This window comes from Zonotrichia albicollis, chromosome 1 (genome assembly GCF_047830755.1).
Source record: "Zonotrichia albicollis isolate bZonAlb1 chromosome 1, bZonAlb1.hap1, whole genome shotgun sequence".
NCBI lineage: Eukaryota > Metazoa > Chordata > Aves > Passeriformes > Passerellidae > Zonotrichia > Zonotrichia albicollis.
Window position 1 is genome coordinate 85115952 of NC_133819.1, and position 25713 is coordinate 85141664.

Here is a 25713-nt window from a genome sequence, read left to right on the forward strand (position 1 = left end):
TATCAAATACCCATGCCCAGACCCTGAGCCCCCTCATCCTGCCTCTGGGGGGCTCTTTCCAAATCCTGCTCTTCCTCCTTACCAGCTTGTCCAGCCCTTAGCTTGGCAGGGAGTTTTGGATGCCTACAGCACCCGGTTGCCCACACTGGCTACCCCACAGCTGGGCCAGATCCTAAAGCCCCTGTGACCCACGGCCTCTTGTCCACCTGCAGGTGTCCAGACCTTCCAATAAAACACACCCACACATGCTGATGCAGCACAGAAAGTAAGGTCAAGCAGAAAATCATCAAAAAAAAGTTTTTAATGAGAAGCTGGGATTCTCAGCTTCAGAGACCTCCCTCTTTTGTCCTCCCTTCCATTTTTCCATGTAAGTCCACATCCATCTCCATCGTCTCCTCCCAAACAAAGCATCTCTAACTATTCTTCCCTATCCAGTTTTGCCATGCTCCTACCCAAAATGAGCATTTCTGCTATTACTTGAATCCCTTACTGACACAGCATGGTGGACCTTGACATTTCCCCAATATTCCTTCCAATTATTTTTGAGGTTTGATAACCTTCTCCTTAAACATCAGTGAAATTTGTTTCCATCTCTCCCAGCAATCTGTAAACGCTGTCAGCCTCTCCATGCCACTGCTGTTCAGCAATTTCTTGTATCATGAGCTGCAGTTCCTCGTGGACTTTTCAGCTGGCAAAGCCTCAGCCAGAGCCTGGACATGTATAACATGAGGAGGTTTAATTCCAGGACAGAAGCAAACCAAAGTGCAGATGCACTGAATTGCCACAGGTTTGATACGTGGCAGTGCTGCAATCCTACCCTGCTCCAGCGGAACAGCTGTGGTGCAGCTCATCTGCCGCAGCCAAAGGTCTGGTTCCAGGTTTCATAGAGCTCCAGGTCCTTGGGGGACACGCTGGGCCGCACCGTCCTCAGGGCGCTCTCAAAGTCCAGGAAGGAGATGGGCCGCACCTGCTCCGGCGTGATGGTGGCAATGTCCATGGACTGCAGGCTGCGGATGGGGCCCAGGGAAGCCTCCCGACAGAGCTGGGTCATGTCTGCCCCAGAAAACCCATCGGTCTTCTGGACTATGAGCTTGATTTCCTCCTCATTCAGAGAGCAGTGCTCCCGTGCCATCAGCTGGGTGACAATCTGCTTCCTGGCGGAGCCTTCGGGCAGCGGGATGTACAGCCTCTTCACCAGTCGCCTCCGGGCCGCCTCATCGATTTCCTGGGGCCGATTTGTGGCTCCAACCACCAGGATCCGATCTTCAGAGGAGGTTGTTGCCCCATCCAACTGCACCAGAAATTCGGTTTTTATTCTCCTGGAGGACTCGTGCTCGCCCTCTCCGCGCTGGGACAGCAGGGAGTCGATCTCGTCGATGAAGATGACGGCGGGCTGCTGGCAGCGCGCCACGGCGAACAGCGCGCGCACCATCTTCTCCCCCTCACCCACCCACTTGGACGTCAAGGAGGAGGCGCTGATGCTGAAAAAAGTTGCTCCAGACTGGCATGCGATGCACTTGCCTATGAGGGTCTTGCCAGTGCCAGGGGGGCCAAAGAGCAGGATTCCTTTGGGAGGACCACGCAAGCCGGTGAAGATGTCCGGCCTCAGCATGGGCCACACCACAATTTCCTTGATGGTGGCTTTGGCAAACTCCACTCCGGCAATGTCATCCCAGCCGACCGGAGGCCCGTGGTCCATGATCTCGTGCATGATGAGTTCAACCATTTTTGGTTCTATGTTTTTCAGCCGTTCATCCACAGGTAGCAATGGGTCTGTTGATTCTCCTACATGAGGCTTACACTGTGCTCCTCCATTCTCACTTCCATCTTGCTTAGGAACTGGAGGCACAAACTTGCTGAAGGGACCCCGAGACCTGCCTGCACCCAGGGATTTTTTCACTCCTCCATATGATGAGACCGGTGCACGCTGGTTTTGAGATTTCTTTTGCTGATCCATCCACAGCTGTTCCTTTGCAGTTTTAAACCCGGGAGCACTGCTCTCTTCATTTCTGTTTCTCTGCCCTGAAAAACCATTAGTTTCTGTAGAAATGGAAGCCTGACACAGAGCAAGGCTAGGAACAGCTGTGCTGCCTTCATCAGTCAGACCATAGAAGGCTTTTCTTTTCCCAGAATTTGCAGACCAGGCAGGTACAGCTGACTGGTTGAAAAGAGACAAATTTTGTCCATCATAACAGTTACCTGGCATTTTAGGAGAACTACTATTAGTGGCTTCTTTACTTCCAAAGAGTGGAGTGGCCTGGAAACCTGGAAGAACCTGTTTGCTTGAGGAGGCTGAAGCAGCAGGAAGCGTATCTGAAGTTCTGGTCACAGGAGGCACAGTGCTTTGCAGGGACTTGGAAGACGAGGGATGCCCAAGGAGATCTGGTCCCTGACTGGCACATTTTGCTGAGGCAGCAGTGAGCTCAGCCTCCCCGGCACTGCCGAAGCCATGGAGTTTGGGAAGAGCTGGAGCAGCAGGGGCGCTGACCCCTTTATCAGCTCGCGCACGGGCATCTGTCGGTGCCATCTGAGAGCTCTGGAAACTTTTGCCAGCCCGCATCCTCTCTCGCACACACTTCAATTCAAACACGTTCTCTGTTGTCAAGGCAGATTGCCACTTGTCACTGTCACTTTGCTGACACTTTGCCAGAGTCAGGATGTTTTCCGCGTAGTTGTTCAAGCCAGTCTCCGCGTTGCCAGAGTCGACAATGGCGGAGTATTTCTCTGCGTACCTCCTGAACAGGCTGGCAGCACAGGCCTGGGAGATCTCGGAGCTTGCCCATGCATACTGAATGCGCAGCACCTTGGCACGGTACCCGTCTGCCTTCTGCCCCGGGGTGCAGGTGCCAGAGGTGACAGCAAAGGAACTTTTCTGCCACTCGCTCAGGTGCGCTGCGCTGGCCCTGAGGGCCTCCATGGCTGACACTGGAACAGACAGAAAATTCCTGCAGTCACAAAATGCCATTTCACACCAGCTGCTTCCTCCCTTGCCTAAACACTCACACAGGAAAACCTACATTATTTTAACTGTGAGAAACAGAGCGGGAGGTCTTGCAAGCTACTTAGCCAGTCTGGGCACTTTAATCTTTTCAAAAAGCAACCAGCTTTGTGGTGCAAAGGCATTTAGACTGGGGTTCTTTTTTCTTCCTTGTCCAAAGAAAAGAAAAAAGTGGGGGAAAAAGAAAAAAGAGAGAGTTTGCTTCTAACCAGAGGTCTCCTGGGGAGGTAAGTAGGCTGCAAAGAATGGTAACAGATGGCCAAGCAAAAACTGGCCTTGTTAAATGAAATCACCAGTGCTTTCATTCTTACTTGACAGAATATGGCACAGTGCAGCAGAGGACAGAGGATACTCTACTGTCACAATGATTTCATTTATTACAGTGATGGTAATAAAAATGAAACAATTAAGCTACTAAGTAAAATTGTGTGCAGTGTCTCTGAGGGGAGATAAAAATGGAATGAATAATTCTGAATGGAGCAAAGACTTCATATTAAGAAAATATTAACAGATTACTAGAAAATGTTCAAAACTATTTCTTATATTTAGAAGGGCACTAAAATGTCCTCATTTTAAACTTTAGAGGACAAAAGGTCTTGCATGTTTAAAGCAATCCTTGTTTCTCAGCTTCAGAAAGTGGAATTTAAACTCCTTTAGTGTAGGGCTTTTTTTAAGAAATAGGGAAGATGACATTTGTCCCAGGAGGAGTATTTCATTTGACTTGAAATTATTTGCTCCCATTCATGATGTACTTTCTTTCCCTGCAAAGTACCGTGTCCATATATCCTGCACCCTTTCCAACAGAGGGTGAGTCAAGCTGCAGCCCTCTGGATCAGCTACAGACTGCATAGGGGTTCAGAGGAAGGTACAGGTGCCATGTTCATGCAAGGCTGGGGACACAGAACTGAAGGAATCCAGGCTCTGTGGGGGTGTCCTCCCTAATTATTTGCAAAAAATGCCATTAGACAACAGAGAGCACATTATGTTTATTGCCCAAATGCTTATATGGTTACACACACAATATATAATGAGAATGTAAGTCATTTGGGTTTGAATATTTTTTTTACTACAGCCCAAATTTGTAGAGCTGTTTAGAAAAGTCAAAATACATTTTACCTGCAAATCTGGCACCTCTACAAGCAAATCCAATTAAAACTAACAAACAAAACCACTTAAGTAAGACTTTCTCTCTGAAAAGTTACTGCTAACTTTTGCACCAGGAGAAGTGTAACATGCACTTAGAAAATGTGATACTAACTCACATCATCATCATCTGTCCATAGCTGAGTGACAGATGAACAGGGGATGAAAGGCTGCAGCCTTTTACTTATTTTCTCTAAACAGCTTTCACTGTGTACATAATTTTTTTGCAACTGTTGAATCAAAAATATTTTAAGTGATATAAAAGCATAAATTCAGGAAAAGTTTAATAGCAGTATTTGCCCCCATGAAATACTTCGATAATTCAGAGCACAAAATCTCAAGTTCACCACCACTTTCTTAAGGATTGAGTGGTCACCTTCATAACACTGAGGGAAGGGAATAACAAGTGAACAGTGGTAACCAGGTTAAAATTCCAGTTTGATTATTCTCAGAATCACAGAATGGGGAAGGTTGAAAGAGATCACAGTGGTCAAACCTCCATGCTCAAGCCGGGTCTTCCCAGCACACATGGCACAGGATTGTGTCCAGCCAGTTCCTGACTATCTCCAGTGAGGGAGACTCCAGAGCCTCTCTGGGCAACCTGTTCCACTGTGCTCATTCCCACAGTAAAGTTTTTCCCGATGGATCCAGGTGGAACTTCCTATGCCTCAGTTTCTGCCCATTGCCTCTTGTCCCATTGCTCGGCACCCCCAAGAAGAGCCTGGATGCGCCCTCTGGACACCCAGCCTTTAGTTACTTATATACATCGTACACAGCGTCTGGCATCATTCTCTCCCCTTGGTCTAACCCATATTAGTTGTCCTCACAGCCTCACAACTTCTCTCCAAGAGAGCCACACGCACACACGCTCAGCCAGGACGGGGATATCGCGCTCCGTGTGCCCGCCTGTAGCCGGGGGTGTATCCAAGCACGGCCGCCCACGGATCTGGCACTCGGCGGCGCGCTCGCCTCAGCGCGGAGGGGCGGGAGCTGCCGCCGCCACAGGAGCACGCCCACACGGGGCCCGGGGAAACACGGCCAGGTACGCGAGCACATCCCCCGCCCTTCAGTGCCCTCAGGCCGGGAATCCCGCCGGGAAGCTGCCCGGCCATGGCTGAGCCCTCGCCGCCCTGCCCAGCCGGCGGCCACTGCCCCTCAGCTCAGGAGCCCTGGCCGGCGCGGCGGCAGGGGGTTCCCCCTCAGGTCACGGGAAGCGGAGGCCACAGCCGCGAGAGGGTCCCGCCGCTCGCTCCTCTCCCTTCCCTTCCCTGCTCCCTTCCCGTGTCCCCCCTCAGTCCCGGCCCCGCCGCTCCCGCTCCCCGCACCCACCGGCCGCCACCGCCGCCGCCAACCGCGCGCGCTCGCTCCGCGCCCGGCCCGCCCCGCCCAGCCCGCCAATCGGGTAACAGCGCGCCGGGAGACGCAACCAATCAGAGGTCGGGAGGCCGGGCCTAGTGGGAGAAGGGCGGGTTTTCTGCGCTGACGTCACCCAGAGCACTGGGAGGGACGGCGCGAGGCTGGGCGAACGTTCCCTATTGGCTGCGCTAGAGGCGCGCGCCGGCCAATGGGCGCGGGGTCCGTGCCTTGGAAGGCGGGGCTGGACCCGTGCCCAGAGCAGCGCGTGAGGGGCGCGCGCCTGCTCTGAGGGGACGGGCGGGACTCTTCGCGTGTTCTCTCCTGGCTCTCTCCCGGATCCTTCCCGTCCCCTCCGCGTGTTCCATCCTGTGTCCCCTCTGTGTGCTCCTTCCACGTGTTCCTTCCCTGATCCCTCCCGGCTCCTTCCCCGTGTTCCTTCCCGGCTCCATCCCGCATCTCCCGCTGAAGCCCCCGCGGGCGGCCCCGGCCGCTCCCCCGGTGCCGGTGTCTGGGCTCCCGCGCCTTGCCAGCCCTGCTCACATCCTTCTGAAAATCCTTTCTGGTCAGGGCTTGGTTCCTCAGTGAAGGTCAGAGCAGCCAAGAAGGGAGAGGCTGGAATGTAACAGGTTCTGTCACGTTTATTGCCTGTCCAGGCCATTTTCAGTGGCAGTAGAAAATGGGAACGTGGAGATGTGCAATTTCTGTGGGGCAGACGAGGTCCTTCCCTTCAGTTCGGTGATTTAAGGAGCAGAATTGCTGTAGCTCTTCCTGTGTCAAGCTCGACTTTGGCTGCCCAAAACATCAGGGCACCCCATCAGCATTCCCCAGCTGCCTGCTGTTTGTTCCTCTCCTGGCAGTCTGGATGCCCTTTGCTGGGCTCACAGGCGGCCGGGCCAGTGGCGTCCCGGGCTGTGTCCCTGGCAGCAGCCCTCCCTGCAGGACGGGCTCCACAGGTGGTGGGTTCCATGAATGTGGCCCAAGCACAGAGCCCTAACCCTGGTGGCGACTTCGCAGCCAGAGATGGGTGCCTGTACCTTAGGCACACGAGCACTTGGCCTCCGGGGCCGCCTGTTTCATCTCCAGCCCCGTGGCACCGCTGCAGGACCACCACAGCCACCACGGCAGTGACGCTTTCTAGCACTCCTGAAATTCACAACCGGTGCTGCACAGCCCTTTTTGGGAGAACAGCTCTGACAAGGACAAGAAGAATGGCACACTCTTATACAGGGCAAAAGATGGTGCTCCACGTGGAAGTATCCCATGAACTGAATGTGGTGGTGGAGTCCCCATGTGGCTCACACCAACCCACGTTCAAATTAGCACACCAATCTAGATGCAAATGAGCACTCTAAGCTGCAGTTACACCTCTGGTATTAACAGAGATGCTTCTGTGTGGGTGAACATTTTATTTCCCGTGAGGAACCTTTCCTGCAGTTACTGTCAGGTTTTTGTTACACATCAGGGTTGTTATGCCATCAGTGCAGACAGCACATTAAAGTGTCTGTGCTGGTGTGCAAGCTATCATCTCAGACCCAGCTGGGCTAACATTTAAATAGCATGTGATGCTGCTGCCATCAAATTTCTCCCAAGGCATGCTTGCCTGATTTCCCTGGGATTGCACAGAGGCAGGGAGCACAGCAGCCTTGGGGACTGCAGCCAGGCAGGACTGATGTCATGGGCCCCTTCCCTGTCCTACAAGATGTCACTGGAACTACAAACCAAAGCTGGAGCTGGGCAGGTGGCTCCAGTGGCGGATCCAGCTGCAGCACTGTGCAGAACTTGGCAGAAGGGTCAGCACTGGCCCTTCTGGGTATGGCCAAGTATTTTTCAGACTCCTGTTGCTGAGGAGGAAACTTCCTGCAGGAAAATTTGCCAACTCTCATTTGCAAAGTAATTTGAAGGACACATTGAAAAAAGTCCTTGGTGGTGAAAATCAGGGCACTGACTTCATTAGAGTGGGGAAATTGGGCCTCTTACAGCCCATCTGGCATGAATGAGACGAGAAAAGCTTAGTTAAGTACAAAGAGACAATAGCTGTAGTTTTGTTTTGGTTTATTTATATTGCCAATTAAAACCTATATGTGTGTTCAGGAGGTTTTGGGTACAGATTGTAAAGGGAGTCAACAGCTCACAAATCATAATTAGAGCATTAGACTTCTGATTATTTTCCACTTAGAACATACAAACTCTACATATGCTCTACAGATATTATCCATTGATGGTTATTTAACCTGCCCTCACCAACCACCCCGATCTTCAGGATTAGTTTTATTTCTCATTTGCTTCTGTCTTTGAGCAATTCAAATTTTTACATCTCAAGGTTAAGACTGCTGTTGTAAGGCAACTTCAATGTGATTACTACTCATCACAAATGGTGATGAGTAGTACTTCAACAACAAAACAGCCATGAGCAGAATCTTGTATGTAAATGCAAGAAAAAATTAAAAATTTAATAATTATAATGCAGTTCAGAGTATAATATATTACCAATACTTTCATAAATACATACATTTTCATTATTTCACCATCAGTAATAAAATATAATCTGTCATTAAGAATGTAAAGACTGTACTTTGCTAGTTTAAAAAAAATAAATTGAGGTTCCTGAAAGTAAAAATCAGGGTTTTCCCTCCTTCTCTAATAGCTGCAGTCTTCCTGGAGATGTGGATATTCTACCAAAGTACAGTTCTGGGATTTTCTAATTAACTTTTAATATCAAACAGTATTCATCACAGGCACAGGATATATTAGCTTTTGCACACAAGGCACAATAAACCCAGATTAACATTAACTATTCATAAATACAGAGTTTCTCACGTACAGACACTTGCAAAGCTACAGAACAGAAACAGCAGTTATGATCTTTTTTAAAATGTTCTTTCTCTAGTTGATTACACAGCCCATATTTCCTTTTCAGATGACCTAATGTTAATAGTCTAGGAAGGAATTATCACATGGAGAGAAGAAGGTATGAGAGACTGAATACCATGAAGGTCTTCACTGGTTACATATTTGGATCATTCTAGAATTTCAGGAAAACCAGAACTTGAACTTCAGGTTTCGGTACTGGGCTAGAGAGGGGGAAATGTAATTCCATGGGTCTCATCACTGCTGTTTATCAGACAGATTTACTAATGTCACTTTAAAACAAAACAAAACAAAACAAAACAAAACAAAACAAAACAAAACAAAACAAAAAAAACAGACAAAAATTAACTTTTACTCCATCTTTATTTTAAATTAGCCTTTATCTTTAATTCTTTGCCAACAGGAGTTTCTGTATCTGGAAAACAGCCACTTCTAAAACTGATATCTAGATAGTGAAAAATGTTTAATGGAATGTCAGTTTTGGCAGTATTTTCCCATAAATGTCTAAAGGGATGTGTGTCTCATTCTGGGCTGTTCGGGACATTTCACCTCTCCTAGGTTTGGGTGTGCATCCTGCTTGCATCCCAGTTTTCCAGCAGTTTGAGGCTCACACAGGCATCATTCATCTCTGCTCTGGTTTCCATGGAGCAGATTTCCAGCAGAATCTTCTTATGTTCAGTTTAGGGGTGCCTTGCGTTAGGCCTTTCTTTTCCAATACTTATTAGTCAGATTTTTCATTTCAATTATAGTCACCTAAGCCCAGAGCAACTCCATTTCATTTCAGTGGAATTATCCTGGATTTACTCTGTGATCCAAATCTGATCTCTCTTTTTTTTTTTTTTTTTTTTTTTTTCCTGGACAGTCCTGGTTATGTATTTCACATACAAAATCCTGGTCTGTCTCGCAGAGAACATGTAATTCTTTGGCTTCAAGATTCTAGAGTTTTCATAATGTAAAAGATGTAAAATTGTATCGGTGTGGAAGATACATGTTAGGGATGAACATTGTTTTCCAGGTCATGAGATCTGATTAAGGTTGTTTAAAAAAAAAATTATAGCAGTCTACCACTCCACTGCATTGTGCTACCACAGAAAAGCTGAATTTCATGCTGGTTCTGCTGAAGAGAATGATGCTATAAAAATTTCTGACACTGTAGCTGACAGTAGTGTCTTGTGTCAGTCACCTGCTCAAGTGTTACTGGGTTTTATCAAATTCATTGGTTATCCCTTTCTCCATCTGTTACCTGGGAAATCAGTTCCTTATGGGAATAGCAGTCCTTCCCAGTTTGCACCCCAGGAGTGAGAGATCAGGAAAGACAGAGGGAGAAGCAGACCATGTGCCAAATTAACTGTCCTGATCCGTTTTCCCTGGTCTGCTTGCAACTTCCCAGCTGTAGCAAGTATGCTTGAAAGGGATGGAGCAGGAAAGCTGAATAGTTGTGCACATTGCTCAAGAGGCTGTAGAAGTTAATATGAGCATTAAAAGGAATATTGAAATGCAATTTCATATGTAGAAATGAATCCTACATATTATTTTTCTTTGAGCAGCAACTTATGTTGTTCTTATTTACACAGAAATAACTGTCTGGAATTTATGTTTTTAAAATGGCAAAAGTACTTTGTGACTTGATATTGTTCTGACTTTCACCTCTAACTTTCATTTCAGCTCTTCACTATGCCTGCATTTGACAGGATGATGTATCAATGGTTTCTGTCAAAGACATATGATTTGACTTTCTCAGAAAGAGGTTTTCCAGTATTTTCATTTTCCATTCATCACTCTTAATCTAAGGAAACCACTGATGGGGGCACCAAAGCTGATTTGAGGGGTTTGTTCTCTTACTTCCTATTTTTATTGTCACTTGCTTTCTCAATTGCTAGCTAATTTGAGAAACTAAAAGTGATATTTTTGACATCACATTTCTTAGCACATTTTGTCAAAGATTTATTACACCATGAAGTAATCAAAATGGTAGCCATAAAAACAAATCACAGCTCAGTTTTGCAGAAACATATCTTACAGACTATTCTCAAGTAATCACTGCTGATAATACCTTGATTAAAAACACAGAATATCAGGTAGCACATAGCTTTTGGCAAAACTCTTTAGGAGGAGTTTTTCAGGGACCTCATTATGAATGATCAGTCTGGAAACCAATAGCCAGCATAACCTATTTGCTGGAATTTGACAAAACTGCAGTTTTAAAAAGCAAACCATTTAGGGGAAAATAGAGAATGATTAGTAATCAGTTAATGTTCATTCTCTTAAGTCTGGCTATGCAGTGAAGGAAGTCTTGAAGGTTCTTTGTCCTTTGTTCATTTACAAAATTTCTGCAGCAAGTGTATCATGACACGGTAGTGCCCCAAATCCTGGCAATATTTGTGCATGCCTTTTCAGATACCAAAATATTTAGAACCTGAACTAAACTTCCCCAACTTGGGTTCTTCCTGCAGTCATAGTAATGTTAAATTAATTGGTTATAAGACCTCTCTGAAGAAAGGGGGGGGTGTGCTAGAGGTGATTGGGGACAATGGAGGGAGCACCAACCCTTCCATTTCCATTACTTGGTTGAACAAATGCTCTTGACTACAAACTGGTAACAAATGACAGCTCAATTCTCCTTGGCTATGTGCATCCTGGAAACAGGCAAGATGAAACTACAGTACAGAGGAGGAATGGCTATGGTTACAACTCAACTTGCTGGCAAGGATTTTGCTACTGCAGCTGGGCTATATAACAAACAGGTTTTGTACTTTCTTGCTTCATAGTTTGACTTTCCCACCTGCACCTAAAATAAAACTTGGCAGCACAGAGAAAGCCAGTTAATTACCTCATCTCCACTTATACTTCACTGCTGTTACTGCTGGTGGTGGTTGTGCTCCCATGTTTTCAGAAGATCAGTTGCCAGCTGTGAGATGTGCTGCCAGGCAAACTTGATGTGGGTGGATTCCACTGTGCGGGAACAAACAGCAAAACGTAGCACAAACTTCTCTCGCAGGTGGCACGGGACCAGGTGGATCTTCTTGGCATCATTTATGCTTTTTAGAAGTGCCTCATTTAGTTCATTTGAGCCCTGAAATCATTGTAATTCAATGAATATGGCAATGAATTTCAGAAACAATTCTGGAAAATGTAAATCCCACCAAGCAGCCAAGCTCAAGTAGCACCAGTAACAAGCAGTCACCTTCTCATCTCTCAGTGCTTTGCCATCAGAGGATCAAAAAAGATAATGACGTATGAGAGAAGTTTTGGGCCACAAAGAGATTTAGGCATTACTTTCAGTTTAGAAGCAGTGCTCACACTGGGGCATTTGTGATAGCTGACTGCGTTTTTGTGACCTAAGGTCGTGAGCTATGTTAAAAACATTCATTATTGTATCTGTGTTATTACACTCTTCTTGGATCTAATCAAACAAACATGGGAGGAAGTTTTGCAGTGAGCTATGCTAACTTTCCTCACTTAAGCATGGCTGCTGTGAGAGATTCTTTTGAATATGAAATCTTACCCTTAATTAAAAAACTTTTAAGGTAATATATCCCTGGCATAATTAGGTTTCATATGATCAGTGGAAACCCTAAAAAAGTATTTGCCTCAATTCTATGGGAGTTACCCACCACAGAAGCCCTCAGAGGAAGTATCTTACGTAGTGTGCAACCTTTACTCCATCTGTTACACTGGTAGCAACACACAATTGCAAGAGATTCAGGGAGCATCTGCATTTTTACTGCAGTGCCCCCTTACTGAACACAGTCTGTGGAAAAAGAGTTGCAAATGGACAAATCCCTCTGTTCAGCAGAAGTTGTGTTACTGTGGCAGCATTGGTCTTCTTGAAAACATCCTGACCAGAAGACACCTTCTCTGAAATCCAATTGTGACTTTCCTGCTTAGCCTTTTCCATATAAAGCTAAAGCATAAGGCAGGCAGTTTCCTACTGGCAGCAAGGATAAATGTATCATTCTCACATTTTTAGATCATATTAAGAATTAAGAGTTGAACCCATGTCAAAACTTTGTTCTGTCTCAGCACAAGTTATGACGAATTTGGTGTGAAGTCCTAAAATTCATATCTTCTAGGAGATATTTATGTGACTGAAATGCTCCTAGCTAAGAAAATGGACCAACTTTGGTGTTTTGTAAGTCTCCAGCTATTACAGGTCAGTCACTGCTGACAATGATGTCCTGCTTTCTTATCAAAGGCAATGCATTATTAAAATGACAGTCTTTGCTTTTAATATCAAATGCACAGCGCTGACTTGCAGGCAATACATGCAGTTACATGATGTTAAGTTGGCAGGAGGAGGGAGAAAGATTAATTTATCTTTCTTCTGTTCTGCTCTCACAGCTCCACCTTAGGGCTGCTGTGGCACTCAGGTGTCACGTCAAATTGAAGTTGGTAGTGACTAATCCTCTCCCAGAGCTTTGAGAAGGCAGCTTTGATTGAGTCTGTGAGCTTCAAGAAGACAGCATTCTCACCCCCTTGGAGAAATTACTAGCTTGACTTGTATTCATCTGCAGTCATGACAAGGAGGCCTAAAACTAACCCTTTGGCATGACATATTTGATGAAATAATTATAATATGAAAGTCATAGGTAATTAGTCCATTTGCTCAACAGTGTGAAAGGCAAAAAATTAAAAGTTACAGCTAAGCAAAAAAATTTCAAAGGGCTTCTCAAGAACAAAGGAAGTAAGAAGAAAAAATCATACTTTTACAGCTGTGCAGTATTATGTAGTTCACATCCCCTGACCCTTAATCCTACTGCAACTACATAAAAGTAACAAATTTCCTGCTTCTAAGATATGTGAAGTATATGAATTATATGATTTTATGAATTATAAAAATGACAGAAAGATTTTTGAAGGAGTGATATAAACAGCAAATAAAGCTGTTAAAATAGCTATAAAAAGCTCCTAATTTGAAAGCTTGCTAGGTTTTTGGTTTTTTTTTTTTTCATTTTTTTGGCTCAACAATGCTCTTTTAACACTGGTTTTTAGTGGAATCAGGCCTTTATTCTACAACTTGTCCAAAGGTTTCTTTGCTAAAGGTCCAATATTTATGTCCTATTGTAAAATTGTCTTTCCCTTTAGATGCAATTTCTTCCTCTGAATCATGAGGGACAGGAGAACAGATGTAGATGAGCTACTGGTCTGATCAAAAGTGACAATTCCTGTGTTGCTATGCTCTGTTTCACCAGAACTGTTCCTTCAAAGTAAATGTAGAGCACTGACTAACAGCTGTGTCTGGATCTGCAAAACTAGTGTTTGCTTGTTCCATGTGAGAGAGCAGACTGCAACCAGCATTTTGTTATTGAGCAATAACAGCCACAGAATATATCCCTCAACATCTTTTAAATGTTATTGTTAGGAAAGAGATTATATTCATGTTTCCATTGACTGAAAAAAACTACATCTGTAAGATGTCTGATCCCTTAAAAACAGGGTCTTTTTAAATTTTGGTTTAAACATTATAAAGTCAAACAAAACCATTTTCCTATTACAGGTGAACTCACCATTACTTTATTATTTACTTGTTAGCTTCTTCAACAATTTGCATCAAACTCAGGTAACTGGGGCAACTGAATGACTGAGAAAAGAATTTGTTAAAAATGAACTACCCAGAAGGAGAAAAGATGTGCTTGGAAGCCTTCAGAAAAGCGAAAAGCTCATTTAGGTATCATGTTAACTAGAAAACACTAGTGCTGTTGTTGTTATTGTTGCTTGGTGGTCAGATCCAGGGTTACAATCCAGTCCTCTGCAGAGGCTTTAGCTGCAAGCTCTTCTAGAAAATGACTTCTTTATCTAAACTGAGACACTGATCTCCTTTTAACGGCTGATTGAAACAAATGAGCTCTCCCAACTACTGCAGCTTTTATTTTCTAAGTACAGAATGAATTTTCTAATTTCTGTTGGGCAGGGTCTCCACATCAATGAACTTGGTTCTTTGAGAGATTTTGGGGAATAAAGGGCCAAACAGGGCAAAAGGATCATGTTCAGCAATAAAAAGCAGAGCAGGAAAGCTGGCCCCCCATGTAACCTGTTCTAAACACATCTTACTTCAATTTTTCCAGTTTTACCATCAAATTTTATAGATGAAAAAACAGTCTTTAAAGAAAAGTGCTTAATGCTCTGATTTTTATCTTAGTATTTTTAAAATAAAACTGAATATTAAATATATACACATAAGAAATTAACTTGACAAGAAACAAGTAATACACACTCACCATATTCAGCAGTCTAGGGAAATATACTAAAACAGTCATCTTTATCAAAGCTCCTTGCACATAGAATGTAAGTCATTTTATATGACTAGTTTAAACATTTGTTTGCCTTGACTGTATGTTTCCATACCTTAATATGCTGTAATTTTTCTTAAGCTTTTGATTCAATTTGAACAAAATTGTCTAAAGCTTTTTTCTTTCATCTGCTTTGTTCTAAACAAGCTCACTTTCATTAAAAAGTAATCAACTCCAAAGACTGTATTCAGCTGCAGGTTCTGGAGTTGCTATAAACCATGAGAGAAGAAATAGGAGATTTTAGCTGCCTTACCTTCAGCCGGAAGCAGACCAGTCCCAGAATAACCTCGGCACAGATCTCAAACCTTTCATCCTGAAGGACTAAGTGTTCAAACTGATGCGACAGCCTAATGTGCTGAGAAGAGAAAGAGTATCTACATTGAATACATTTGATTCACCAAGAGAAAAGGTGTGCTGAAGTAGTTTCCATTCCTTTGCTCTGTTCCTTCTGCTGCTGTGTGATAATATTCACATATTGCCATCTGTTTGTGTTAACTTCCGTCCCGTTTATGACTCCCAGAGACCATATGGAGCCATTGCTGTATTAGGATCTCAGTCTGTCTTAGGCAGTGCTGGTCTACTTCTTGAGACACTTCAGCACAATTTGATATGATACCACATGAGGAGTAAATAATTTTAATAATTCTCCTTTGGGTTTTATACCACTGTTAGTTTAGGCTAGGAATGGCTAAAGAATCCAGAAGTCATTAGAGGGAAAGGGGGAAGCGCACAGATATACAGGGAGAAAATTGTCACAATTTCAGTGAAAATTGAGCTGGAAATATACACTTTTTAGAATAGCCCACTTAATATGAGAAATCTGTGAAGAAAGGGAGAACTTGCTCACTATTCTGTCCTGGGTGCTCAGGTTCAGTTGAAAAAAAGTTGATGGCAGTATAATCAAGAAAATGGACAGCAGATCTCAGCAAACCTGTTGAGAAGTTACTGAGGCAAAAAAAAGATGACACTGGGCACCAAGCTAAAGCAATTATTTTGAAGCAGATGAAACCAAAATTCAAATAAATAGGAAAAAACCAACAGACATACTAAAAACCAGCTGGGAAGTCTTATCATTAGTTAGTGATACTTGCATATTCATACCATGTTTTTATTTGCTTTCTTTCAAAGAGAAAATTAATTTAAAGCACTTTCAAAAAACCAACACATATCCTTATCGGGTACCTGCAATACCCTATCCAGTCCACCTCCTAATGGCTATATCATTAGCTTAGTGTTCACTATTCTAAATACAAACTACCAACCAAAAATACAACCAAACTACCAACCAAAAAAGGTAAGGCAACAACAGAAACCTGCCATTTTAATTATAGTTTGTCTTCATGCAATAGCCAGTCTATACCAAAAATTATCTGAAACACCTAAAAGTCACGTTTGAAGATTTTTTAGCTTTTATATATTTAGGACTGCAAATAATTTTACAAAAATAAACTTTTTTGTAAAATTTGCTTTTGCACTTCCACTTTTTGTAAGTTCAAGAATGGCTATTAAACAAAAATGAAACATATTACTTTGGGTCAAGGTTAAATGTGGAATGTATCATCTCACAGTAACTTCTTCCAAAAGGACGAGGCAAAACAGAAACTACAGAGAAGGAAAAAAAAGGAAGGAAAAAAGCCAACACATTTTGCAATCTTAATCATAGCTTTCTGGTGGTTTTTTATTTCTTGAAATAGAAAAACATTGTTTTAATTGAATCAAAAGATTTCTTCAAAACATTCACATTGGGCTTACTGGTACCCTATGTAACCAGCCAGTTGTTACCACTTCTGCTCTGCTGTTTGTTACACCCATTTATCATCTCCCTCTAAAATTAGCCTGAAAGCTCTTTGAGTCAGGAATGAGACCATTAAATCCTCAATCCCTTCCAAGGCATTTGAATGTTGTGCTAATACACAGAGCACGAATTTACTGCTGTGAAATCCAACCAGAACTATCTGCATACGGGCAGATACTTGTATGCATAATAAGTGCATGAAAAATGGATGTGGAATAGGCACAGGAATTGTAATGGTCTTTTACTGTCTCCTCCTATCCTCATGTTCTGTAGCTTTAACCAAACATGTCTTTTACACAGCTCCACAAAATTCTGCACTGCATGTAGCATGTCTTGGAAAACAAAGCCATAAAACAAATCATGCTCAATGAGATAAGAATTTTACAACTGTCCAGCTGAATGTAATCACCAGCTGAATTGCATCAAAATTTTTCCGGGTAACAATTGAATAAAGCAAACATTTAAGATCTGGCTTACTGTGAGAAGTTTGTACTAGAAAACTCCAGACCCAAGCTGTGCATTTTATAGCAGGTATTTATGTCCACTTCTTGAACTAAATGATTTTTCAGGAATTTGAAAGAAATAAAAGCAAGGGAAAATAGAAAATTTTTAAGTAACTCACAAACCAAAATTCTGGAGGTATTTTGCCTTCATGTCTGGATACAAATACCTATATTCACAGCAAGTCTTAACAAACAGCAATAATTGGTAAAGACACTGGGGGGCACCAAGCGTGTTAGGTTTTACTGAACTGGAATAAGAGAAAGGGGATTTAAGTGGAGTTTCACGTGTATAGCTTTGCCTAAATACAGTTAGCCAAGGCCCTGCACCTTTGAACTGTAAGCTGTTATCCTGAATTGCTCTTACATTGATTGCTGCAGCAGTAAAGTTAGATATTATTAAGCCTGGAAGTTAAATATTATTAAGCCTGGAAGTTCAAGTTCTGTGGAACTGCAGGGCATTCAGGTGTCACACATGCCTCTCTAAGTCCAAAAGCTGTACCCACGCTCTGGATGTCAGCATGGCAATAATTGACAGGAGGACACCCTGTGGCTTTAGTGCTTCAGCTTTTCAAAACAGGCAGGTACACTGTGAAAATAAAACTGCTGGCACTGAAACTCAGATTAGGAAAGATGGAGAAGTAAAAGACTGACAGGCTGTTCTGTTTTCTGCTGAATGTGTACATACCAAGGCTGACCTATGGATATCTTAATCCTCAAGTGCTTTTGATTTTGACATCTGTGTCAAGCTGTGTCCCTAGCACCATTAACTTGAAGTTGGCATTCAAATATTATTTAACTTTTCAAAATTATTTTATTAGAGCTGTTATTTGATTTAACAAAAGTGTGGACATAAGCAAACCAACTCACGTACTGTTTCTAAAACTACCATTTGAACTATCCCTCCATCAGGTGCGTTCTCAGAGTGGAATCACATGGACTGTGTTTGTGTCCTGAAGTGTCTTGGTATATAGGAACAGAATAACAGCCCCAGTGTTTGCAGTGCAATTTAGCTTGAAATAAAGAACCTTCTTATATGTCACTATTTTCTCAGGTACGTAACCTTTGCTCTTCTCCAGAAGAGTGAGAAAGAAAACAAGGGATCCAATTAATTTGGTTATTCTGGATTAAGGGAAATGTCTTACATAATCAGTAATAGGAGGAGTAAACTTGCGAGGCACTAAGATGTGGTGCCTATTTAAGAAAATCTGTATTTTCCTATGTATGTCTGTGAGTAAATAACTATAATTATGAATATAAATATAAATTTGCATTTAAATGTTTCTGCATTGAAGTGTTCAAGCTGAATTATAATTTTTGAGCAACGCCTTCAAGAGCTAAAATAGCTTTTGATTGCAGGGAGCATCTCTGAAGCATCAGAGTACACTACTGTGTATATGCAGATAAACATACTGCCCTAGTCTTGATCACTTCATACTTTTCTCATAAATTTCACTTCTTTTCCTGCTTTAGCCTGCATCCCACTACACTGAAGGGAAATGCTGTCACAAGAGTCTTCTTAACAGCCACTTGGACTGTGCCACTCTCCAGTTCAATCTCTAGTATTGCTGTTCTTTACAGTTCCAGCTTCTTGGACTCTACTGTTAATTTTTAATGGCATTCTTTGTCCTCAGTACACTGATTACTTGTGGTCCTAAGGAGGATTCCCTTGAGAGGACTTAAACCAACAAAGGAATAATAAAGAGATGGTCAAGCAGTTTGCAAATGAGCCATTTGCAAATGGGCTGTTTGGATTTCACATTTATACAGACTCTGAGTGTTTGGCATCAGTCCAGAAGCCTGTTGTTTTAGAGTTTGCCCTCTTTTTACATCTCCTCTGTGGCTTTAGGACTTAACTCCAAAATTTGTATTTGTGTTTCCCCACATCCTTCAAAGATGACAATCCTCCCCTTTACCACTGCTTTAAAACCTATATTTTGCAATAGATTAATATGAGATGCTGTGTGTGAAAAGAGTGCATAACTGGAATGTTTGGAAAGCAAAAAAAGTTACTGAATCTAAATCCAAGTCACACATTCTCATCTCCTGGGAATATTTTACTTCCTAAATGCCCTCCTTGAGCAAGTGCCAAATTGCAGTGGTTATCCGGTCATTTTGATGTAGACCTTTAGGCTGCAAACACAACAAACATATATTCCTTAAAACATACTAACAAAAGGGAGGTAAAAATAATTTTTGTGACAGTTTACATCAAGAAAATAAGTTTTTGAAGAGATAGTTACAGACTTCTTTGGTCTCCCACACAGAAACTTGCTACCACACAACAAATAGGGTGGGTTCTTAAGGATCTACAGTGTTTTTTCCCTCTATACCATGTCAGAGGCTCTTCACTCTTGAAAATCTCAAATCCCTTTGTAAGTAACACCAGGCTGCACAAAAGAAGCCTAACTAGAAGCCTATAAACACTGCACAGAACTTCCTAGAGTTTTCCATGACTTAGGAGCAAACTTAGGCACCTCCTTTCCCAGATTCCAGCCCAAGGAGCAGCTTCAAACCTCCACGCTTCTGCCTGACTCTGTCACCCTTTCCTTGGGGCAACTCCTCAATAACACAAGAGACAGAGAGAGCAGTTCTTCCTGCTTCTCCATCTCCAGCCCTCTGGAGTTCTCCACTGGAAGGTTGCAATATCTGCCTTTGTCATTGTCCCTAGGTCTCTTCTTGTTCCACCTATGTCCACTCTATCACTCACTCAAATGCATCTCCAAATAATCTGATGCATTTGAAATAATTCTGGCATGCACAGAGCTTCCCTTAAAACCCAGCTACAAGTTCCAAGTACACAGGAGACAGTACCAGCCCCGGAGCAGGAACTGCCTGTGACTGCCTTGGCCGGCAGTGGGAATATAATTATTTGCAAGATGCTGCAACATGTTTAAAAGAAAACAGCTTTTCAAGGCCAGGCATGGGGATGAGCAATGTTAAAATTCAGCTAACAAGTGAAGCTAAATTCCAAATTATTTTTTAATTTGGAAACTTGTCTATAGGCTTGAAAATTTAAACCAATGTCAGTCTGGTTTAGATACTTCGTTACTACTCTACCAAAAGAAAAGTCATCACAATCTACCTGGAGCTCATGATAATTTCTGAGAAGATGGGAAAAAGTACAAGATAAGAAACACATTTTTAATTTTTATTTTCCAGCGAGTGATATAATTTTATCAAAATATCTGAAAACTCACAAGAGATACCTTAAATTCTGCTATGGAACAAATGAAATGCAATTATTTTTTGAAATTTAAGTTCAACAGAGGCTTGCTGGAGATATAAATTAGGTTTATTTTAAGATGCTTTGGAACCCACTGAACCAGCATTCATTAGGAGTGGGTAAGGAGGTAAGAGGAGAAATTAATGGTTCCAATTTCAAGATGTATACAGTGAGAAAAATTCTTCACCTAATTATCCCTCTTGTCTTTTCATATGTTATTTTTATATCTGTACTGAAGAAAAATTTAGTCCTTAGAAATATAAACCAAACACACTCATTTCAACAAGCCCTTGGAAATCTTAGCTGTCTGAACCAGCAAACGAGGAAACATACAAGGGTTTTACTTTGGAGTCATTATCTTTAAGAAAAGATTCATCTGCTTACCCTTCCTGAACTGAATTGTCACAGAAAATATCAATGCTTGGTCCTCAGCTATGATTCTATGAAGACAAGCAGCTTTTGGCAGGACAGGCAGGAAGATATGTGGGAAACAGGGAAAGAGGGAATTTTTTGAATGTAAATACTGACCTGTGGAAACCAGCCTGACAAAAGGCCGTGCAATTGATATGAGTCTTCCAAAGCTTTTCTTAGGAATTCTTCTGTTTAGTACCAAAACTGAAAGGAATGTGTGTCTGCAAGGAATTTGGTATGCTAGGCTAGGCCCTTAGCTAATGGATATTTTTGTAAATATTTAGAGCCAAGCCATGGATCTCCCCTCACTAGAGGTTTCCCTGAACTCCATAAAGATGGAAAGGTATGCTTGAATTTGACTTTACTGCTACAGAGGAAGTATATATATATAATTTAGATGGGCGCCACATGTGTTTTTTAGTGATTTAAAAACCCTCCTTTTTTCATCAAGAATAAATTTAGTACTTATAACAGTATCAACAGACTGTAAATTGTGCGCATTCTTTTTTTTAAAAAATTATATTTTAGACAGGAAAAAAAGCAACAGCAGAGGTAGACATGCCAAATAAGTCCCTGTATTCCTTAATCATAATCTAAACATCCTAACAATGCATGCATATCAATAAAATAGAGAAGTAATGACTATCCATGTGTAAAACCATCTATGTGCTCTGGCTTAATTTGAGAGGGAACTGTGGTACCATACTGTAGAAGGTCCAAATTCTGAGATGTTTCTTTCCTAAACATGAGCACAAAATGAATGGCACCTTTGCTCCGGCCATGATACGAAATGGTGACATTACATGGGGCAAACAAGCAGCACCCTTGTCGAACTGAGCTGCCCCAAACTGCTCCCTGTGCCTTCTGATGTGTGCACAGAAGCCATGGAGAGCAGCCAGGCAGGCAGCTCACCTTCCCTTGCCATCCCACCAGAGGGTACCCAAGAAGGACATTCCCGGTCACCTTGCGGATGTGCTCCTGCAGCCCCTTGACGCCGTACATCCTCAGCACGAACCAGAGCTTCAGGGAGCGGAACCTCCTGCCCAGGGGGATTTGCCAGTGCTGCAGCCCAGAGAGAAAGAAGAGCCTGTGTCAGAGGCCACCCCTGCAGTGACACAGCACAAAGTATGCTCTGCCATGGTTTTGAAGTGACCCACATTGCCACATCCTATGGGCAGGTGCTGGAGGTGGATCAAATAATAGAAGAAATATCTATTCTTGGTTTATTAATCCCTGTTTATTAATGCCATTTAATACTCAGAATTTTCAACTTAAAATTGGCAAAGGAGGTTGGAGTCAGAACGGAAGGGTCATGAGGCAAATCAAATTTTCTTTGTGCATCCTGAATTCTCCTCAAAGGCTTTAGAAAAACAAGTATCTGAGAAACTCATGTACATTGGCTCATATACAGTTGTGGGGCTAGCATTTACAAAGACAGGCACATTTTCCATTTCAAAACAACAATGTTTCCATGGTAAAAGATTAAAATAGAGATGCTTTTAATTTTTTTAAAATTGTGTTATTCACTGTGTCAAAGAAATAAACCACCAAACCCACAACTTTAGAAAATTTCTTTGTACTGCCTAAATCTAAAGATATTGCACATGCAAGACAATTTCAGCCTTTAAACATTTTTTTTCAAAAACCAGAAAAAAACCCAAATTTCTATTTGTTAAAAATTTAGCAAGCTGTATCCTTCTTGTAAAGAAACATAAAGTTTGGAAGTTTATGGCAGTAATGGAAAATAAAGCCCTAAAAATACCAGTACAGACAAGTAATAGTGTTAATCACATTGATACTCTACTTACCCGATAATCTGTGACAAGACCTGGAAATTAAAGAAAAAACATTCACATTGCATCATCATCACAACAGCCGAAGACTTCAATAATTCTAATGTTATTGAAAAAGCTGTATCTTATCTATCCTTTACATCTGCTGCAAATTTCTGCATCATCAGTGTCAACAGGAGCACTAAATATCTAGCTGGGTACTTGGCTGCATGTTAAATGAAGGTGCTTGCAATAACCTTCATTCCTTAGCTAGTCAAAATATGCCACTAACAAACAGTTTACAGAAGAAACACTATTTTCCTTTCTATTGTACTGCAGATACTATGGAGATGACAGATCAAATATTATGTTTATTTTCTTCATGTAGGGAAAACAAGCAGTAGATAAAATAACTATTATTAATTTTGGTTTAAACAGTTTGCAGAATCCCCAGACTCACTCATAACTCATTCTCTGCTGTGAAATGTCATTGCCTTTACCCTAGTGAACTGGTAACACTCAAATAATCCACCTTTTATACTCATGCATATATTTGTTTCTAATTCTACAGAATTTCTAGTAAGTGACTGGAAAATTGACTCAGAATTTGACCTGTTCCTGCTTGGAGAATAGTATTCTGCAATTTTTTATGGTTTTTCTTTTGATGGAGTGAAAGTCACTTGCACAGATGGACGAAGCCACAAAGCAGTCCAGGAAGGTAAGCAGAGGGCATTATCAGCTGTCCTTTTATGTAAGCACACAGTGTCAGGATTCACTTGCCTTTTCTTTGAATCAAGGAATTCAACTGATTTCACAGTAAAGTAAACTTGAACATAGTCAGTTACTTGCTGTAAGCCAGTAAGAGACATTAAACTGATGTAATATTTAAAGCACTTCTCTAGGAAGCATCTGCTTAGCTTATTCTGCTTTATTTCTCTGCATTGGAGTATAAGTACATAGGAGAGTATGTACTTAGATTCCTTGGGAAAATGCTAATTGTTCCTTGAATTGTTAAAATGTTAACTGGAAGGCTGAACTGTAGCTTCTGAATTTGACCAGTGTATGCCATTTACATAATTTTCAGCCTTTATATTTTCTAGGGGAAAAAACCAAACAACTTTTTTCTGTGTTACAAGCTCTCTTGCCAATGTTCTCTCATTTGCAGCCAAAACACAGGAAAAAACATGGTCCTTCTTTCCCTGTAACAGAAGGACATTAGGTTCTTTAACCTGTCACTATGTTGTTTTCCAGGTGGTAAAATACCCCAAATCCACAAAACAACCAACAATCATCAACCTGTTTCTGGTCTTCTGGAAATGAATGTGGTTGTCTCTGCTTGGTAACGAGGAAAATTGATAACATTCACATTCTTCTGCATTGTAGCAGCCATTTCTGTTTGATAGCTGCAAGACTGGTAGCAAAGAAAGTAAAGCAACTGGTGACAGATAAATAATCCTACGCTCCTGTAAGGGGCTATGTCTAATGATCCACAACAACGCCTTTCACAAGCTGTGAAGCAGAAGGTAATCAATGATTAGTGCTTGATTCCTTGATTACAAGCCTTAGTCTTACATCTGTATTTAACCAGGAGGAATTGCATTGTGGGAGCGTATGTGGTGCTCACAATAGAGTATAAAGCTGCACTCTTCTAACACTGCCATGAGGATTTGACCTATATCCTGGGTTGCCAGGCAAGCTAGTATAATCTTTCTGGTGTGGTGATGCAAATCACACAAAATTATAATTAATGACAAAATAAAGAGTCTCCCCTTGGGGACACATATAATTGCCATATGGTTAATAAGAGTAATTGCTCACGGATAGAGATATTTTTCTGCTCATTTAAATTCTTGAGTGAGAGATAAGTGAATTTAGAAATACCACTTAATTTACTTAGTAAACCAGGATAGGAATCTCAGACCTGAGAATACTGAGAATTCAAGACTCTCCATTTGGCAAGTCATATTTTCAGGAGTGCTGACATCGCATAAATCACACAGGAGTCAATGGGGACTGCAGCAACTTCATGTACCAAATTTGACCGTGTTTATTGAAGGAGCAAGTGTGGGTTGGAAGTTTAACCAGAGGCCTTTGCATTTGAAAAGTGTTGTCCAACTTCTTAGAAAATTGATATCACATGGGAATGGAGCATAGAAAAAAAATGGCATCCCTAGAATGCTAGTAATCAGTTTATCTCCTTTGAAATCAGTATGTTAGATCATCTAACATGCTATTCCACTTCTGAATGCAAGATGAAAGCTAAAAAACTCTTTCTCCAACTGGGTGACAAAGTTTTTTGGTCAACTAGGTGGCCTTACTGAAACTACCTGTTTTTAAGAAAGGTCTGGTTTTTTTCAGGTGTTATTTAACCCAGGTAAGACCAAAAGTTCTTGTATCAGCACTATCAGTTGTCCCAAGAACATTTTCATTTTAGTTAAGGCTGGAATTTTTTCACCTGAAGATAAATATTTTTAATGTGTATGTTAAGTAAAAGCTAGTGCCTTAAGTGTATTTGCTGTAACTTTTATATTCCATTAGAAAAGGCAAAAAAAAAAAAGGTATATCTTTTTCTTAATATATTGAGCCTTTAGAGGGTGATCAGCTCCAGAATTACTGCATGTTCCTGTTTATTGCACTGTTCTATGTTTGTATTCCTTGGAAATGGAGGAAAGGAATAAAATGCAAGGTTTATGCCAATTCAGGATTAAGGTACATTAATCCAGTTTTCCTAGGGCTTTTCAGTGAATAGTGGAATTCTGGACAGTATTAATTTAACTGTCAATGAGTTCATGGCCATATCAGGATACACTTCTGAACACAGACCAACACCAGAAATTCCAGGAAAACGATGAGGTTGAGTATATGGCAAGCCCACCTACAGATGATTCACTCTCTTCGGCAAGTTATGAGGGAACTTCCACCACAGGTTGACTCTGCACTGCTGTGACCTTCTTCACAAGTATTCAGTTAATACCCAGATGTGTAAAAATGGGCTTCAGGAGGGCAAACACCACTGCAGTTGCTAGGTATGTGCAAGGACCAGCACTAATCCATTAAGGAGCTTTGTACAGAGCCTGAGATTTTTAAGTTCTTTGTGTGCATTTTGCAAAGAGCTTTCATGAGCATTTCATACAAAACAGATAGTCTGCTCTTACTGCCTTTCTCTACAGCCAGTGTGAGAGCATGAGGGCCACAGCATAAAGTCCCAGAAAGCTATCACTCAAAAGCAGAGCACAGACAGCAAACACAGTTCACCCCTTCTTTGTAGTTTCTGGGAGTGTTTTTTCCCTCACATGTTTTCTGAAAAATTTGAATCAAGAGCTTGCATGAATAACTAAGAAAAAAAGTCACAGG

The 25713-nt window shown here is 41.9% G+C and overlaps 2 protein-coding genes and 1 long non-coding RNA gene across 4 annotated transcripts in view; 1 reads left to right on the forward strand and 2 right to left on the reverse strand.

Moving 5' to 3' along the window:
• Window positions 1-286: 286 nt before the first annotated feature.
• FIGNL1 (fidgetin like 1) lies at window positions 287-5596 on the reverse strand. Its single transcript, XM_026791807.2, has 2 exons — window positions 5471-5596; window positions 287-2925 (listed from the first exon to the last, which is right to left on the reverse strand). The coding sequence occupies exon 2, from the start codon at window positions 2915-2917 to the stop codon at window positions 848-850; it is 2070 nt and encodes a 689-aa protein (XP_026647608.1). The 5' UTR covers window positions 2918-2925; window positions 5471-5596; the 3' UTR covers window positions 287-847.
• Window positions 4987-24952, forward strand: LOC141729859 (uncharacterized). Its single transcript, XR_012581387.1, has 3 exons — window positions 4987-5183; window positions 22931-23077; window positions 23611-24952. It is a non-coding gene; the product is annotated as an uncharacterized LOC141729859 (long non-coding RNA).
• The window catches only part of DDC (dopa decarboxylase), a 71634-nt gene continuing 53696 nt past the window's right edge, over window positions 7776-25713 (reverse strand). For both annotated transcript variants that reach the window (XM_074546220.1, XM_005484242.4), the window contains exons 11-14: window positions 22396-22415; window positions 21551-21649; window positions 14909-15010; window positions 7776-11438 (exon numbers count right to left, since the gene is read on the reverse strand). In XM_074546220.1, the coding sequence (XP_074402321.1) occupies window positions 11223-11438; window positions 14909-15010; window positions 21551-21649; window positions 22396-22415 (437 nt within the window). In that variant the 3' untranslated portion in view covers window positions 7776-11222. The remainder of the gene's footprint in view (window positions 11439-14908; window positions 15011-21550; window positions 21650-22395; window positions 22416-25713) is intronic.